The sequence below is a fragment of the Perna viridis genome, chromosome 13 (genome assembly GCF_037379345.1).
Source record: "Perna viridis isolate PV_CMFRI_1.1 ecotype Kerala chromosome 13, ASM3737934v1, whole genome shotgun sequence".
Classification (NCBI taxonomy): Eukaryota; Metazoa; Mollusca; class Bivalvia; order Mytilida; family Mytilidae; genus Perna; species Perna viridis.
Window position 1 is genome coordinate 27,960,643 of NC_142457.1, and position 19,501 is coordinate 27,980,143.

At 34.0% G+C, this 19,501-nt stretch overlaps 1 protein-coding gene across 3 annotated transcripts in view; it reads left to right on the forward strand.

Annotated features, from left to right (window-relative positions):
- Window positions 1-19,501, forward strand: part of LOC148600200 (uncharacterized) — a 30,772-nt gene that overhangs the window by 7,027 nt on the left and 4,244 nt on the right. For 2 of the 3 annotated variants that reach the window (XM_088559780.1, XM_088559778.1), the window contains exons 3-20: window positions 509-586; window positions 2,186-2,330; window positions 3,040-3,154; window positions 4,217-4,310; window positions 4,620-4,697; window positions 5,082-5,236; window positions 6,230-6,267; window positions 7,336-7,441; window positions 8,771-8,938; window positions 10,531-10,675; window positions 11,227-11,346; window positions 11,964-12,015; window positions 13,311-13,627; window positions 14,131-14,247; window positions 14,545-14,596; window positions 15,289-17,211; window positions 17,474-17,586; window positions 17,976-18,046. In XM_088559780.1, the coding sequence (XP_088415906.1) occupies window positions 509-586; window positions 2,186-2,330; window positions 3,040-3,154; window positions 4,217-4,310; window positions 4,620-4,697; window positions 5,082-5,236; window positions 6,230-6,267; window positions 7,336-7,441; window positions 8,771-8,938; window positions 10,531-10,675; window positions 11,227-11,346; window positions 11,964-12,015; window positions 13,311-13,627; window positions 14,131-14,247; window positions 14,545-14,596; window positions 15,289-17,211; window positions 17,474-17,586; window positions 17,976-18,046 (3,887 nt within the window). The remainder of the gene's footprint in view (window positions 1-508; window positions 587-2,185; window positions 2,331-3,039; window positions 3,155-4,216; window positions 4,311-4,619; window positions 4,698-5,081; window positions 5,237-6,229; window positions 6,268-7,335; window positions 7,442-8,770; window positions 8,939-10,530; window positions 10,676-11,226; window positions 11,347-11,963; window positions 12,016-13,310; window positions 13,628-14,130; window positions 14,248-14,544; window positions 14,597-15,288; window positions 17,212-17,473; window positions 17,587-17,975; window positions 18,047-19,501) is intronic. The other variant, XM_088559779.1, reaches the window with a different exon arrangement.

The following is a 19,501-nucleotide window of genomic DNA, read 5'->3' on the forward strand; positions in this document are numbered from 1 at the left end:
ACAAGAGATACTAAATATGATAACAAACTAGAAGTAAAAACAAACAACGACCCTTTAAAGTTATCACATTTTATAGCTAGGGACAAACAAGAGTCTAGATTAATAGCATGACTTAAATGAAGGAAAAACTCTAGAACTAAAAAAAATCTCTCATGTATTTGATGTTTTAAGATTCACGTCGAGTTATTTACCTTTAATTTCGAAAGAAAATCTTCTAACAATGCCGGATATTCACTCCGTGCAAGTACATGTATAGTGGTCAACCTAAGTCATTTTAGGCCAGTTGCAACATTTTTTTCCTGTGCCAAATGGAAACTGCCTAATTTACTTGAATCAGAGCCAACGAATCCCATCCCGTATATCACAGAGGCTGTTAGGAAAAGGTGACTCAAAATGAAAAATCAGTATTTCATAAATGCATGTTCTCTAGGTTTTTACAAATAAATCAAAAGACTTAACAGACTGTGAAAGGACCTAATAATGAAAATTTACTACTGTTTAATTTCAGCAATCCATTTTTTACCAAGACCCTCAGCAAGGGGCGGTCTTTGTTGTACAACAGAAGAAGTTGGAGAAGATCAGCATGGTATGTAACTGCTTATAGGTCATATTCAAGATGCAAATGTGTCCAGGTTGAGGCTTTAAAAGAGCAAGGAACTCGGGAATACGATATGAATTAAGGGGTTCGAGGCTTTTGACACGGGACGAGAAAGTAGAGAGGTCAGAGAATCGGGAGTGTTAGAAACAGGAATTTGTCTTGGTACATGAATGTGATGGGAGTCGACAATTGGATTAAAGGCGTGTGGGAAGAAAGTACTTGAGAGTGGGGATTACTTTGGAGCAAAGATGTGAAGCCAGTGGGTCTTGAAAGTCGGGACACGAGGCGAGTTTTGATTCTTCCCCATATTCAGTTGTTACCTTTTTTCAATGGAATGATCTTAGTTTCCTACATATGAGGAAATACTTAGTATCAATTATTCATTTTTTTAATACGTTTGGAGTATTTAATTCAATGCCCCCTCTAAGGACACACTGAATTTATTCCTAAAAAATATTGAAAATCTATTAAAATCAAGATTTGTTGAGTTCATAGTGAGAAAGATAAATTCCAAAAGTGAAAAGTGAAAATAACACGCCTTAGCGGTCGAATCCCTGGGAAAAAAGGGGATGTCTTAAAGTACCACTATCTACAGTTTACATCTGGAATCTGAACTGTTTTTGCATGAAGTTTTTTCACTTGACAAAACCCTAAACAACAACAACAAATGATTCAATACTACGACATTTGTGTTTAAACGTCTCAATTGTCATTTTCTATGTAAATATTGTTACAATACTACGAAATTTATTTAAGAAATTTTCTTCCCACCCAAACTGTTAAAAGCTAAGCATGTATAGATTTCAATACAAGGAAAAATAAAATGTGATTTTACGAAGGCTACATCATTAGAAAGCAAAATATTTACATATTGTATAGCTCCTATCCTCTTTGTTAGGGCGTTCCGGTATTTCTGTCTCCAGCTGGGTAAACATTATATAGTCGTCAATGGTCGAGTGAACTTTAGAGTATATCATAAACTAATGAACTTATAACGGCGATCATGCAAATTGTGGTATTGTATAATTTGTGATATTCTTCAAAAGAAAAAAAAATAGATACTGTAAATTAGAGGAGTGCAGGTGAAACAAGGGCCTAGTGTTTCCATTTTCAATACAAGTCCGTATAAAATTCAGGCACTGCCTATATATTAGAGATGATAACCCACAAACTAATGATTTTAGTTTTTGTTTGTTTTTTTGTCTACATATGCTATATATGCTATATTACGATATTCTTTTTTTTTTGTATTTTGAGCTGCACTTTTGAGAAAACCATACATTCATCTCCTACTAAAATCAACCAAATCAAGTATCACCCCCTGTCTGATTTTATAAAGACTGCTACTTAATAAACAACATATAAAGTTTTTGGTTTTGTTTGCATAGTTTCCTTTCAACATTGAGTCCGCCAAACATTATATAACAATCTTTCAAAAGACAAGTTCACGGGCTAATATCATATTTTAAATGACCAGCAATTCATTGAACAGACATCGTGAATTTAACAATATGTCAACCAATGATTCACATTACATCAACACATTAATCACAATTCCCTCCCAAACAAGTTTTGATTTAACTTCAGTTTGGTACATTTATGTCAAACGGGGAAGAATTTATCGTCCAAACAGAAGCCGGTGGATCAACACAGCTGACCCAGGGAAAAACGCAGTTTGAAGTCAGCAAGACCAAGCTACCTGAAGTCAACTATAAAGACCATGTCTTAAATGGTAACGATTATAATTTGTACAGACAGAAAGATAACATAGACAAATAAATGATGAAACCTTATTCTGGCAGATCCGGTTAGACCATCGTCCTTTGTTTATCAACAATAACACTCACAGTGATACTGATGTTATAGATCTGTCTAATATTATCATACACCATATATGGAAAGAAAAAAATATTGAGAAAAATAATCTGTATGTGATGAAAGAGTAACCAAGTTAACCAAGGTTATAACGGTTATCAAAAGAATGTAATCCAGGGGCAAAGACCAGACATGGGAAACAGACACACTCAACAAAGAACATAAAGTTACTAAAATCATACATAAAAGTAACAAAAGCAAATGAGCAACTCGGGTTCTACTAAAAACTGGGAGCATGGACCAGGTGCACCGGTAGCCTAAGACATACCATATAATTTGTTTCTTGGTGGCGGTGGTGGGATTGCGCAAAAATTGCATGCATGTTACTACGTTTTTCATGTAAAATACATTATAAAAATAGGAGATTTCAATTAATTCTACCGATTGTCTTTTTATTCATCCAATGGAGGTAAATGATGTCTTTTGAAGAGAAATGTACTCTTGTATGCCCTTTACGGGTCCGTGGTATTAAAAAAACGAATTACTCTATTCTCTGCCATTGTAGAAAACAAACTACCGATTTCAATGTATGACCAATTATTTGACATTTTGTTTTCTCCTTTCAGACCTGTCTAAACCCCTCTTTTTATCGAATTCAACTAGACATAGACACCGACGAGCAGCGAACGGAAATCATCAACTAGAACTTTTGATTGTTGCCGATCATGCTGTTTATAAGTAGTACGCCGTCACAGTTGAATATTTATTGTTATGAGAAGTTTTCAAAACGTCAGCTCACCGTTGATATGCTTATTTACAGAATACGCCAAATATCTAATATGAAACATATTGGCTTAGATTTTTATATCACCACAATTTTAGAAACAAGTCTTTGACTTGATAGCTCCCATGAGGGACAACTACTGGTATCCTTATCGGTTTAATTATTAATTTTGTTTAAATCTAATTGTCTCAAAGATTGATATTTTAAAATATTTTTGCGGAAATGCAAAACTGAAATCGGATTTTCTTTAAACAATCCTAATTTCGGGGATTTGATACATCACATCTACCCCAAAGAACTTGAGATAAAGGATACTACAGACACCGTGAAGTCAGCCTCATACAATGTATCTTGACCTACACTTAGAACCGATGGTAAAGGAAAACTATTGACCAAACTTTACGACAGACGTGTTTTCCTTTCCTCGTTTGTCTACCCCAGACTTGACTTTTTATGAGCAACTTGGCGGGTGTTTCTAGAAAAGCAGAGGACGCTTACCCTACCGGTGCACCTGGTCCATGCTCCCAGTTTTTAGTGGAGTCCGAGTTGCTCATTTGCTTTTGTTACTTTGTATGTATGATTTTAGTTACTTTATGTTCTTTGTTGTGTATATCTGTTTACCATGTCTGGTCTTTGTCCCTGGATTACATGCTTTTGATTACCACAATAACCTTGGTTCCCTTGATTACTCTTCAATAGTTATAGACAGACTTTTTAGTAGTAAGGCGGAACTTGGAAATAAAGTCAATGCAAACTTTTAGGAGCAATCCGAAGATTGAGGCAAATGAACAAATGCAAAAATAAAAAGTAAAGAAGACAAAAAAGTAACAACACACATGGACAGAAAAGTAAATGAACAACAAGGAATTCAGTAAAACTGCAGCATCCTGATAGTTCACAAACAAAAAAACGTCTCTTTTGACAATTTATTTTTCAAGTAAAAAATGCATTAATTTACATGGATAATCTTCTGGGTATATTTTAAAATTTATTGCTTCATCTTTAATTTATTTTAATAGTTGGTACGACAAGAGTACACAGACAACAACCTCTGGTAAAGAATCGGACGCACTGGCATCTGTCAGGCAGTATTATGCTTTTGTCATAACTGGTGTAAGTTTTCGCTTGTTCTATATAAACATTTTAACCAATCGAACTGTCCTTTTCTGATGGCTGTACATGATAAAAAAAATACGTAAACGGCATGCATTTATATGTTCTGTAGTGGACAGATTCAATCATCTGATACGGCGATCTTCCTTGTCTTAAGTGTACTAAAATTAAATGTAATTATTACAAGCATTATTTAAACGGCGATCTTCCTTGTCTTAAGTGTACTAAAATTAAATGTAATTATTACAAGCATTATTTAAACTCATAAAGACTCTCGAAGAATGAAATGGTGTTATTTTATAATTTCAGATGGACGGAATGTATAAAAACATTCAGACAACATCTTACACTATCGATGTTGTATTTGCGGGTATCATTATAGCTCAGGTACATGCAATTAAATGATTATTTTTGTTATGATAAACGCCTATGTATTAATTTCTTAGTATTTTTCCGACGCAGTCGATATAGTTTCGCTTTTTACCGTTTGACCTTAAAGACATTCTTCTACGGAAACGCAAGTCACCTGGTCGGAATTGTGTTACCCGATTGGCCAAATACTGATAACTTAGTATCGAAAATTGGAAATTGCTTGTCATGTGTTGTTTTCTTGAAAGAAGTGTAGAAACTTTGAAGAAAAAATTTCCTGCATCGGCTATCTTTTTTTTTAAAGATAGTACTTTATGCTCATGTCAAATATTTTTGAGTGTCAACAGGCCACATTTGCATATGATATATAATGTGAACATAAAAATCCTTGAAACATTTCAGACTCCAGGAGACGCTACATGGACGGAAACAATAAAAGTTTCGACCACGTCACCAAATCAGGTTGACTCATCACAAGCGTTGTCTAATTTTAACACATGGGTGCAATCCTCAGTAAACAGTTTACCTGGTCACGATCATGCCATGCTGTTCACAAGGTAAGTACAATCACTTTAAATGAGGTAGACCTAGGGTAAGGGACACAACTCTTACAAATCATTGGAACGTTTGTTTTCAGCATTTTACATCAATGTCATGTAAGCATCAAAATAACTTGGACTGATTTCGCTCTGTTTCAAATGAAAGTTTCATAGGCTTTGGTGAAATTAAATATGATACAAACATATCACTTATTTCAAGAGTTATGTCCCTTACCCTAGGTCTTCCTCCTTAATTACTTGGACAGATCTCATGTTTGAACTTTCCATTTGTTTTTCCTGTTTCTTCTGCAAAAGTTCTTGCTAATTCCTTTCATTGATTTGTTTTTTAATGGTTCTATGTCAAAAAGAAGTAAATCACTTTGGCTGACCTATTTTGGGAAAAAATGAAAATGTCGACGTGCAAAACAAAACAAAAAATGTATTTCTTAATTCATTAAAATGTATTCATGCTTATCATGCCATAAAAGTTAAAAAATAATGTGTTGTTGAGTACCTGAATTTAAAATGAACTGCATATGACTAAATAAATTTCTGCTGGATTGTACATACATGTAACACTTTTGGTCAACATGCGTTCCTGTGTTTTCTTTGTTTTTGTTTTTTTTTTTCAGACACAATGTTATAGAAGATCATTTGTCTAAAGCATTAACATTCTTAACTTCGAGATAAACTTAGTCTCTGGAATTTTATTGTAATTTTTATAAATACAATTTATTTCACATAAAAGAAACTTGGATTGCTGATAATTGACGGACCAATGGTGGATCCAGACACGTTGAGAAGGAGGGGTGCCAGCCGAAGTTCCTCTGAAAAGAGGAGCTCTAGGATATCATTGCCATTTTTTGTCAATTTTACACATGAAAATTACAGATTATCAATAAAAAGGGGGAATGCATCCTATGAATCCCCGCTGGACCCGCCATTCCGTCCCATAAAATATTTTTCACAAATATCCAGCCATTTTAATGATATATTTTATTCACTCTACAGATATGACTTAACGGCCAGTGGATCAACTGGAAACGCAGGTAGATTATTTTATTTAATCTAGGTGTTTATTTAGTTTTTTTGTTTGAAATTTTTTTTTATTTGTTTACGTATTTTTCTTTTATGTTTGTTTGTTTGTTTTTGTTTGTTTTGTTTTTTGTTTTTGTTTTTGTTTGTTTGGTTTTTGTTTGTTTTTTTTTTTATCTAAACTGCGCTACTATATATGCATTACCATTTATCAAAATTTTAAGTTTCAAGACCTGTTCAGAAGATTGCATTCCCAGATTTATCGCAAATTCATATTGTAATCGAAATTTCACTTGAACATTATAGGTTTCAAAACGAAAAAATCTTAAGGGGTGTATTAAGACAATTTCAAAAAAGCCCAAACACCCAAAGTGTTTCAAATAAATTTGAAAATTGCATAATTCCCTCGTTCAAGTGTAATCAAGGGAACCAAGATTCTAGAGGAAATTTTAAAATATGTAATCCAGGTACAAAGACCAGATATGGAAAACAGATATATCCAACAAAGAACATGGAATAACCAAAATAATACAAAGTAACAAACTAAAAACTGTGCTATTATTAAAAACAAAGTGTCTTTGCTTTTTATGCATTTGCTGCACTGAAACCAAAGAAAAAAATTAACAAAAATTAGAAAATTAAGCCAATTTGTTACTTATATCAATAAACATTTTTATACAAGAAATCGAGCGCATTTGTCGAACTCGTTGATATTATACAAAACTAGTTTTCTGCATCATTACAAATCCTGACAAAATATTTGGTTGTTCAAAGATTGTGCACTATATCTTTGGATTTAGAATTATCCCTATTTCTTTCATTTTTTAAAAAGTATTTGAAAACTGTATAGAAGTAGTATTTTGTGACCTTGTTGTGACCCAATGTCACTAAACAGATTTGTTTTTTTTCTTCTGTATAATAGGATTCAGACACATGATGCAAATAGGGAATTTCCTATAGTTGAAATGTCGACAAAGTAGTATGCCCCAAACTAGTATTAGTGAACACACTCCTTTCTCTAAACCACTAACATTGATTCCTACGAATAGCCATTGATCACAATAAATCTGTTTTTTTTTCAGGTCTGGCTTATTTGTCACGTGTATGTACTGGGAGTAGCCAGTCCATAGTGGAGGATAGATTTAACTTTATTATCATTACTGTAGCATCACACGAACTTGGACATTGGTGAGCACTTAAATACATTAATTTAACACGTTTTTATATATATGATCCATCACGACACTCTCACTTTTTTTTGGCGAGTTCCGTATTGGCTCTCCCATTCCCACTTGCCATGATCAAATAAATAGGAAAGGGAAGGGCCAATACATCAATCAATATGTAATATCCTACCCTATATTTACTTATTTCCGTTGGTATAGATAGTTTGACAAGTTTAAATGCTTGGATTGTAGTATCATATTTTCAACGAAAATTCTGTATATTTCAAATAAAATAAGAACATTTTTAATATAAATTAATTTGAGATAAATACTGCAATCTGATTGGTTAAAATAATTTTGTTATATCTCAATGGATAAAAAAAATATTGACACGCCCCTATTCAGTTAAATTCAGAGCTACTTTTTTTCATGTTTGAAGATAAAAATACATTTTAAAATTAATTTATAAGAATTGGCTATTATAAAAATTTTGTCTATTGAAAAATAACAAAAATTTTCCATGTGCATATTAGGACAAAATTTTTATTATTGCCAATTCTTAAACACTTTAAACGATATTAATCAAAATCTAAACCCTACTCGAAAAAAAAATTAATATTATAAAATAAACAAATACAATAGTAATAACATAACTGTAAAAAAAAAACATGTTAAATGTTAAACTGCCAATACAATACAAAAAATAAAACTAAAACTGCCAATACAAAAAATAAAACCAAAACTGCCAATACAATACAAAAAATAAAACCAAAACTGCCAATACAAAAAATAAAACCAAAACTGCCAATACAATACAAAAAATAAAACCAAAACTGCCAATACAAAAAAATAAAACCAAAACTGCCAATACAATACAAAAAATAAAACCAAAAATGCTCCAATATGGGATTTATCCGTCCAATACACCTTTTAACTGCACAATACGTCATATTGGCCTGCTTAAATTTAATATTAGCCTAGGCCAATATGACGTATTGGACTATTTAGTCAATAAAAGTATAATCTGAATTCGTGGTTGGACCAAATTCTCAATGCATGTATTGGCCCGGGCCACATCAGTGTCTCCAAAAAAAATTGCGATTTTTTTTTTATCTTTGAAATATCCTAATAAAACTGATTTTCATATACCAGTGTGATAATATGGTTGTTTTTAACGGCCTTGACTAACCTTTCAGGTATCCCAAGGTCGGTGTTAATGATTCATTTAAAATATAAAAAGAAACTGCTTTCGGTATACATAATAGGTCAGAGTATGCCCCTCTAGTGGCTGGACTGCATGCTAATAACGCAATAATCTATATTAAAATGTATTTTATTATATCTTTGATAGTTTGAGTGCTAAGCACGACGGAGAGGGAAATAGCTGTAGTTTCTCTGACCAGTACATAATGGCATCATCCAGCAGCCCTCAGACTGACGCCTCCACAGCTACACATCCGTGGATATTCTCCTCGTGTTCTACCTCTTACTTTACTGCCTATATCAACTCACTAGATTCGTGAGTAGTTATTGTTTTTTTTTATTATTTTATTTTTTTTAAGATTGGACCTTTCTTTACATTTTATACTGTAATCATCCTATTTGATCAACTTTAATTCATTGACCGTATTTAAAAGAAAGTTTTTGACATTTGCAGGGTCATTGATAGTACAGATAGGTATTGCCTAATGGCGAGTACAGCATTTCTTTTTGACGAGTATTATGTTTCTCTGTAAATGGCACATCAGAACAGAACAGAACATGCATGAGCAGTTCTGTAATCGCTGGATATTTGTGGGCATAGAAATTTCATTTAAGGCGGGAACATGTGTACAAGTAACATATTACGCTCCATTTGTTCATAACTACATCTACTTGAAATAAAACTTATAATCAAAATAAATAAATGATTTTTAAAATAACTAAATTATATTCTAGTTTTAAGTGGTAGATTTATCCATCTGTTCTTTTATATAATATAAACTATTCTCATGAAATATTTTGCTACACTATTGGAATTCACAAGCGGAATCGAAAAGTAGAAGGCATGTCGTTCAAAAGTCAAAGTCGATAAAACCTTGATTAGGGTTGTAGTATTAAGTAAATTAAACTGTGTAGACTACAAATAAAAACGATAAATTTGACACAAAAAGGTTTAACCACTCGATAAGTTTTCCCCTGATTCTTGCCGGTATATTGTTGTTCATTTAGTAAACATACGGCTTGTATACGACCGCAAGAAAAAACTTGTGCTCGTATATGGTATTGCGTTTTTGTCGTCGTCACTGTCCGTAGACATTTGGTTTTCGTGCGATAACTTGAGTTTTGGCAGACTCATTATGACGAAATTTTGATATGTGTTTACTCACCACAAAAGTTCTCTATTTAATGTGGAGTTTGTGGTCCCTATAATGTTTTAGAATAAGGGGCCAAAAAGGGTAAAAATAGGTGATATCTTAAAATACATGTAGAATGTTTGTTCTTCTTCTGATTTTGATTATTTTATATTGTGTTCCATATTTAATTCTGGTAATTTACAAATGTATCTAGCAGATTTGATGTGTTTTGGGCCGTTTTCAAGTTAGGGTCAGAGGGGCCATACCCCAAGTAAATCGACTTTTTATTTTTGGTCCGATTTGTAATTTTCATTGGTGTCCTTACGAAAATTTCATGCCCTCGTTTATCAATCAGATTTCAGATATCTCTGATGGTTTTCGAGCTATAAGAGGCCACACCCCAAATCAACTTTTTTTTGTGCGTGTGATTTTGAAAATTATTTGAATTTCAAATTTTGTGCAATATAATGTCCAAACCAGTTGTTGTGACCATTATGAATTGCCCCAACTGTTCAGAGTTCGACCACTGATGTCGTGTCATGCTTTTTATTATCTGTGTGAACAGATGGACGGACAGCGATATACAGTTAACTACCCATTCAAAATTAAAACAATGATTTTAAAATTATAATATTTCTACAATAAAAAGATACCTTTTCGTACCTTGATTATCTTCAGATAAAATCGTTCTGAACAGTTCGATTCCGATGTAAAATTTAAAACCGGAAGTAATTGTGAAGAACACATTTCCATTAAAACGTACTTGTATTTTTAGATCAAACAACAACTGTATGAAATCTTTGAGTACTGGATTCGATCCTACCAAACTTACTCCGTACGATCAGCAGTTAGCTGGACAGGTCTTCTCTGCTGATCAACAGTGTCGACACATACAGGGAGACAACTCATACTTTTGTAATGTAAATATATTTCATTTAGCAATGGTAAACCAAATGACCAATGTCAGATTACATTAGAAAATGGAACGGAATTTAATAAAGATGCCTCATAAGCAATCTATTAAATGGAAATGATCCAAGTCTTGATTTGATATGGTCAAAGAGTAATCAAGGAAACTAAGATTTTAGCGGAAATCAAAAGAATGTAATCCAGGAAACAAGACCAAACAATGAAAACAGGCACACACAACAAAGAACATGAAATAACCGAAATGATACATACAAAGAAATAAAAGAAAATGAGCAACTTTATCAAAGTTTCATATGAAACATAATTTTAGTTTGTTTTTTGTTTTGTCTTGTTTTGTTTTAATTTTTTAATTTATGATTTTAGTATTTTTGCCAGACACAATGAATAATACAAAGCTGCACTACAAACCTGTAAAAACGTTTCATGTGTCATGTTTGACCAAAAATATGTTTAAGTTAAATTTTTACCCAAATTATTCATAATAGAGTTTGTCCACTATAGTAATGATTTTATATTAAAACCTTTTGAAATCTATATTTAGGATCGGTACAGTAACGATTTCTCCACGTTATGTAACGTGATGTGGTGTGCTGATCCTGTAAATGCTGGGTACTGTAATACTAACATTGCTGGCGATGGAACTCAATGTGGAAACAATAAGGTAAAAGTAACCTCACGGTTTAACGTCACAAATACAACGATTAAAAAATATATCACTGATGTTGTTTATGTGAAAAGTTAGTTTTGCCTATTTAGTTTTTTTTTTTTCGACATATTTACACCCAGAAAACTACATCCACACCCGAGAAAAAACTTAATATTTTCACATTTGATAAATTGTTTAATAATGATGTATTCACTAAATTCAAAGTTGTTCCTTGCGTGGTGTGGACACTATTTCCTTGTAAAAATATGATCGGAAAGTGACCAAAAAAGTACAAAAGTGACAGAATACCTGAATTTTGGTAAACGTCAAGCAATTTCGTTGTCCATTTAATGCAAGAAATACCAAAAGTCTTTATGGTTTCTCATTTGTTATGAATTCAAATCTCCAAAATCACAATTACATCTTTCAACGATATATGATTAATTTACAGTTGTATTTTGGGTAATGAGAGCCTATTTCATCTTTTCAAACTTGATCAAAAAACTAGTTTGAAATCTCACAAATGTACTAATAATAATAGACAATTGTCGATTAAAAGAACATGGGATACGTCGGACTTAGAGTATTGAAAAAAACGAAGGTCAGTTTTGATTTAATCCTTTTTTTTTCAGTGGTGCCGTTCTGGTGTTTGTGTGTATGATGCAAGTGCTCCTTCAGGAAATGGTAATTTTGCCTCTATCAATGTTTTTAACTTTATGGTGTAGAAGTTAATTATAGTCATTTATTTTCGAAATATTTTGGCTGTTATCGAATACTAACTATTCGCATCATGATCAAATGCTGGTATAACTTTTCAGTTGTAAGCTTTGCCATGATAAGGATCAAGAACAATGTATATTTTTGCTGCAAATAATTATCAGTTAAAATTTGTAGAAAATATTTTGAGGATCGAATAATATTATTGAACATATTTACACTGCAATCGTTCTATTTGAGCAACCAAAATGTGTTGACTGTATATTTATTTGTGATATACAGTCACTAATATATAACTCAGTACTAAAGGACAAATGTTCTGGTCGATTGCATCCAACCCATTTAATAACTGTTTTATTACCTAATTTGTCTATGAGATATAGTAGAGAATGGAAAAGACGAGAGTCACATCTACGTTTTTACACACGAGTTTTTTTTTTTTTTGTGTAAATTCCAATTCTATGAAGCGCTTAAAAAACAATCAAAAGGCCAAAGGTCAAAGATAAAGGTCATTATGGTGTCAGTGCAATAGACTCCTCAAGGAGACTATTGCACCGTGCAATAGTACATCGACAGTGCGATAGATCGCCCTGTCCTGAATAAATTTTGAAAATAGAGAAAAATATGTGTATATTTAATAAACAAGATAAAACCTTATAATTAGGAAATAACAATATATATAACACTTTGGCCCCGCCTAATTTCCTACCCTTGCATGAACTCCCTGTTTATCATAGCGTCACTATCGGGGACCACAAGTAGGGAAGAAATGTAATATACACGTCGAATAAAAATATAACTTGATTAAAAAGTGATAAGGATTGCAGTGTAAAGAAAAAAACTATATTGACTAGAAATAAAAACGATGTACGAATTCGGCACGAATTTAAAAAAAAACAACGCTTGATGAGCCTCGCGTTTTACACCGATTTAAGCCTCATCCGTATATTGTTTTCATTTCTAGTCAATATAGTTATTGTCTATATACACAATTATTGACTAAAGTTCGAATACTAGCCTAAATATTATCAAAACTGCCAATGCAATACAAAATACAAAAGTGCGCCAATACGGAATTTAGCCGTCCAATACGTCATAGTGGCCTGGTTAAGATCAATATTGGCCTAGACCAATATGACTTATTGGACTAGTTAGGCAATAATGGTAAAATCGCGTAAGGTTGTTCATATTGGTTTAGTTATTGGTCCGAGGCGTAATATTATATTATTAACTAATCAGTTAAGATTGTTTTTTTTTCATAGATGCTTGTCTTTACGGTGATAGAAAGGGAATCGTTATAAATGGTTTGACCTGCGAACAAGCTGTTGCGCAAAATAAAGTATTTTTTTGTCAATATATACAAGATTCATGCTGTTACTCTTGCTCTGATTCAACAACAACTACAACGGTGGCGACAACATCAACAACAACAGGAAGTACGCCGTCTACTACCACGTCGCTATCTACGACATCGTCACTTTTATCAACCACGACACCATCTACAACTACACAAGGACAGTCTATACACCCTGATCAACAATGTGCAACCAAACATGGCTCTGGGTGGATTTTCTGCAGAGTAAGTCAGTACACCGTCCATATGTCATCAATGCATGAAACATTTTGTGTCTTGATTTAGAGTTGGTGTATAAAATCTTTGAATTAAATCATAATGTACATTTGTATACATCATACTTCTAATTACTTCAGGCAAAACAAAACTAATATTTATTTGACAAACTCTGAAAAAGCAAGTTTGAAGCTAGGACGCATGCTGCTCACTCAGTGGGTACATGCTTTGTCTTCCAGAAAACCGCTTCTGAACGAACCAATGTCAACGAACCAGTGTAAACAGAAGCTGAAACCATTTCATGTTTGGAGTTTTAAAAAAATGTTGAATGTTGTAAACAACCAAAAGTATTTAATTGCAGGTATATATTTGATACATGTTTACGGCGTTACAGTACCAAGCTTTGTGTTATAAAGTTGAAATTGACTTTAACTGTAGCTAAGAAATTTTGGTTCGGAAATAATGCAGTATTTCAATATATAAATTAACTCCTAGTTAACAATATGTTTTAGTGGCCATACAGTGGTGATTTTAGTACTATTTGTCAAGCATTGTATTGTAAAGCAAGTGGAGGCACTCAATGTAATGGAGCATCTGCAGCCGATTACACCCAGTGTGGTAACCGAAAGGTATATAATTAATATAAGGAATTCAACATATATGACGTTAATGCAGTATATTTTTCAGTCTTTCTATTTTGTTGCATAATTTCTTCATATTGTTTTTTCAAGTCAACTGGATGTTATTTCATTTCTGGACAAGCCCCAAATTTTCATTAGCAAACTTTGGGACAAATGCAAAAGAGGAGTACCGATCTATACCCATGGTCATAAGTAAAAACTGCCGACCGGGTAAACAGAACGAACAACGCCTTTTGATATTGCATTTTTTACTATAGAAGTGAAGTATAATGCATTTTATTTCAGTGGTGTCTATCCGGCACCTGTACGTCTGATGGCAGCGCTCCAGAAGGAGATGGTGAGTAATCTGATACGTCATTCATAAAAATCGGGATTTAAATAGATTTTTGTATTTCCCTGTTTTCATCTTTCTTTGTTGATTTGTTGTATTAGTGTTTTTTTTTGTTTTGTTTGTAATTGTTTTTGTAAGAGTATTAAATTTGTATGGAAGAGTAACTAAGGGAACCAAGGTTATTGTGGTAATCAAAAGCATGTAATCCAGGGACAAATACCAGACATGGTAAACAGATATACACAACAAAGAACATAAAGTAACTAAAATCATACATACAAAATAACAAAAGCAAATGAGCAACTCGGACTCCACTAAAAACTGGGAGCATGGACCAGGTGCACCATTAGGGTAAGCGTCTTCTGCTTTTCTAGAAACACCTGCCGAGTTGCTCATAAAAAGTCAAGTCCGGGGTAGACGAAAGAGGAAAGGAAAACTATAGAATTCCTTTTGTTGCTACTTTTACGATAAGATATGATCTATCATGCATGAATAATTTAAATGTTTATAAACAATGTTGTATGATACAAATGATATTTGCATGTTAATATGAATCTTTGCACCTTAATACAATTTAAAAAAGTTCTGATTCAACATATTCTTTCTAAAACTGATGTGGCTACATATTTTTGTAAATGAAGTTAATTAATGTATGACAAACAACCAAGGAAAATATCTTTAATTTCTCTTTTAAACAGATACGTGTTTGTATGGAGACAGGCAAGGGGCAATTTTTACAAATGGGTGGACATGCCAGGACATGGTACAACAAGCACCTCAATATTGCTCACAATTTCCTACTGACTGTTGTGCATCGTGTGCACCAACAACAACTTCAACTACTACAACACCTACTTCCACTATAGCACCAACTACAACCACAACGCCAACAACATCCACAACATCAATTACAACCACAACGCCAACTACAACCACAACGCCAACAACAACCACAATACCAACTACAACCACAACGCCAACTACAACCACAACACCTAGTACAACCACAACATCAATTACGACCACAACGCCTACTACATCCACAACACCAACTACAACCACAACGCCAACAACATCAATTACAACCATAACGCCAACAACAACCACAACACCAACTACAACCACAACGCCAACAACAACCACAATACCAACTACAACCACAACGCCAACTTCAACCACAACACCTAGTACAACCACAACATCAATTACGACCACAACGCCTACTACATCCACAACACCAACTACAACCACAACGCCAACAACATCAATTACAACCATAACGCCAACAACAACCACAACACCAACTTCAACCACAACGCCAACAACAACCACAACATCAACTACAACCACAACGCCTACTATAACCACAACGCCTACTACAACCACAACACCTACTACAACATCAATTACAACCACAACGCCAACAACAACCACAACACCAACTACAACCACAACATCAATTACGACCACAACGTCTACTATAACCACAACGCCTACTACAACCACAACACCAACTACAACCACAACGCCAACAACAACCACAACACCAACTACAACCACAACGCCTACTATAACCACAACGCCTACTACAACCACAACACCTACTACACCATCAATTACAACCACAATGCCAACAACAACCACAACACCAACTACAACCACAACACCAACAACAACCACAACACCAACTACAACCACAACGCCAACTACAACCACAACATCAATTACGACCACAACGCCTACTATAACCACAACACCAACTACAACCACAACACCAACTACAACCACAACGCCAACTACGACCACAACGCCTACTATAACCACAACGCCTACTACAACCACAACAACTGCTACAACATCAATTACAACCACAACGCCAACAACAACCACAACACCTAGTAAAACCACAACATCAATTACGACCACAACGCCTACTACAACCACATCATCAATTACAACCACAACGCCAACAACATCCACAACATCAATTACAACCACAACGCCAACTGCAACCACAACGCCAACAACAACATCAATTACAAACACAACGCCAACAACAACCACAACACCAACTACAACCACAACATCAATTACAACGACAAATCCAACTACAACCACAACGCCAACAACAATCACAACACCAACAACAACAACAACCACAATATCAACACCAACTACAACGCCTACTACAACCACAACGCCAACAACAACATCAATTACAACCACAACGCCAACTACAACCACAACACCAACTACAACCACTACGCAAACTCCAACCACAACTCCAACTACAACCACAACGCCACCAACTACAACCACAATACCAACTACAACCACTACGCAAACTCCAACCACAACTCCAACTACAACCACAACGCCAACAACAACCACAACACAAACTACAACTACAACGCCAACAATAACCACATCAACTACAACCACAGCACAAACTACAAACACAACATCTACCACAATGCCAACAACAACCACAACGCCAACTACAACCAAAACTTCAATTACAACCACAACAACTAGAACCACAACGCCTACTACAACCACAACGCCAACAACAACCCCAACACCAACAACCACAACTTCATTATCAACAGCAACAACTCAAAGTAATTTTTTTTCACTTTTTAATCATTTCATTTCATTCATCAAAAAAATAATTGCAGGGATTTTATTTCGTCTTTTTTTTAATTTGTTGTTTTCATTTATCATGATGTTGTAACACTTAATTCATTAAACTTTGAACTGAATATCAAGCATGTTTTTGGAGCTTTGAAAGCTTCTGGGTATTTTTTCTAGCACAATATGACTTTATTATATTGCACCTTGTGTATTCACTATTGTCATTTTGCTCCTATACTATTTTACCAGCAGGGGAACACAGATACCGATGCACAATAAGAATAAGATTTGTAGTCACTATTGATTTAACCAATACCAATACTCAGGCATACAAAGACCTCTTCAACCAGATATTAGCAGCTGTGAGTATTAGTATATTGGTTTACTTTATATATACCCGATTAATCCAATATTCGTGTGATAAATTTGGTGACCATGGTGCTAGTTCTTCCGTTTTTCATTTTACAACTTTTTTGTTACAGTTTTATCTGTAACTACTTATCATAGTCACTTAATATTTTGGACAGATGCATTGTACAGACATGATATAGCGTCGGATTCGATTTCAAGCTGAAACGACCTCAACTTCATATTTTGTTCACTTTATTGAGCTTTATGGAAGAAATGAGCTCTCCAAGGAAAACAAAAGTTGACTTTTCAATATTCTTCGGGAAATTCTGCTTCAAGTTTTGTTACTCTTACCATTTTGAAAACACCCTTGTTCTTAAGTCAAATATTGTTTTTATTGCAGCTGACAAACTACTACCGTAGATCTCGTTCGTGTAGTAGAAGGTTTAGAAGATGTAATCTGAGAAATATCAGGTATTATTATATAGATAGCATGTAAAATATGAAGAAAATATATATGATAATTAGGATAATCAATCGGTTATCGTGAATAACCAAAATATGATTGCTCGCAAGAATGCTTGAAGATTTAACTCGTGTGCGGAACAAATTTAGGCATTCTTCGGCACTCGTAATAATATTTTGGTTATTCACTCTTTCCAATTAATTATCCTATTAGTAATTAAACAGGTGCAAACTGTCAGGGATTTTACTGAATTCATATATATCATTTGATATTGTCAGGGATTTTACTGACTGTATGTCACAGGTGAAGTTGAATATGCCACCTACTTTCAGATTATGAGGACTTTTTGTATCGCGCTAGAATTCTAACAAATAGGCTCCTGCAACAGGGTTATGTTTCTACAATATTGAAGTCATCACTACAGAAGTTTTATTGTCGTCATCATGAACTCATGGATCGCTAAGGTGTATCCATCTGCGCCATGAAAACTGATTTGTTCAGTGTGTCATAGTTTTCCTTTCTTCTTTCGTCTACCTCGAACTTGACTTTTTATGAGCAACTCGGCGGATGTTTCTAGAAAAGCAGAGGACGATTACCCTACCGGTGCACCTGGTCCATGCTCCCAGTTTTTAGTTGTCCGAGTTGCTCATTTGCTTTTGTTACTTTGTATGTATGATTTTAGTTACTTTATGTTCTTTGTTGAGTATGTCTGTTTTCCATGTCAGGTCTTTGTCCCTGAATTACATGCATTTTTTTGATTACGACTATAATCTGGTTCTCTTGATTACTCATTCACTCATTGTCGTTAATTGTCTCCATATGACTGTTGGTATGTCAATGTACATTTTTGTCAAGTAAGTAAGTTAATTCGGAATTAACTCTTGACGCATATATCTTAGCATAAAAATTAGGCATTGAATTCAAGCAAAACAATATTCAAGAAATCACATTGGTTGTTGTTGCGTGGTTCAGTGGTTTGTTGAAGTGAATATTTTCTGGCCCATACACCACCCTCTTGGGTTTTTTTGTTTTTGTCTGGATTATTTCTCCCTTAGCTTCTACTTTAAGGATCTGTCCGGAATCACAGGATTATTTCTAATACAAAATTTATCGTTCCATATAACCACTGCCTTGTTGATCTAGTCCTGCTTCCAGTCGCCTATGTAACCCATAACTGGGTCAAGTGTGGTGAGAACTAAGTGCCAGCCGATGGGTATACACACTCTGGGTCCTTCAGGAAAATATAACATAATATTTAGGTCAGACAAAATGAACATCTGGTACAATATTACTTTGGTAATTACGGTTTTTTATGGTCCCAGTTTAATTAAGTTAAGATGTTAAGTAACAGTCTTTGTAAAAATCATACAAATTTTGTAAAATGTGATACACCTAAAAAAAAGCTACATCTGTTTATTTTTGTTACTAAGTTGCTTGAAGGTCTATATGGTGAAATGTATACA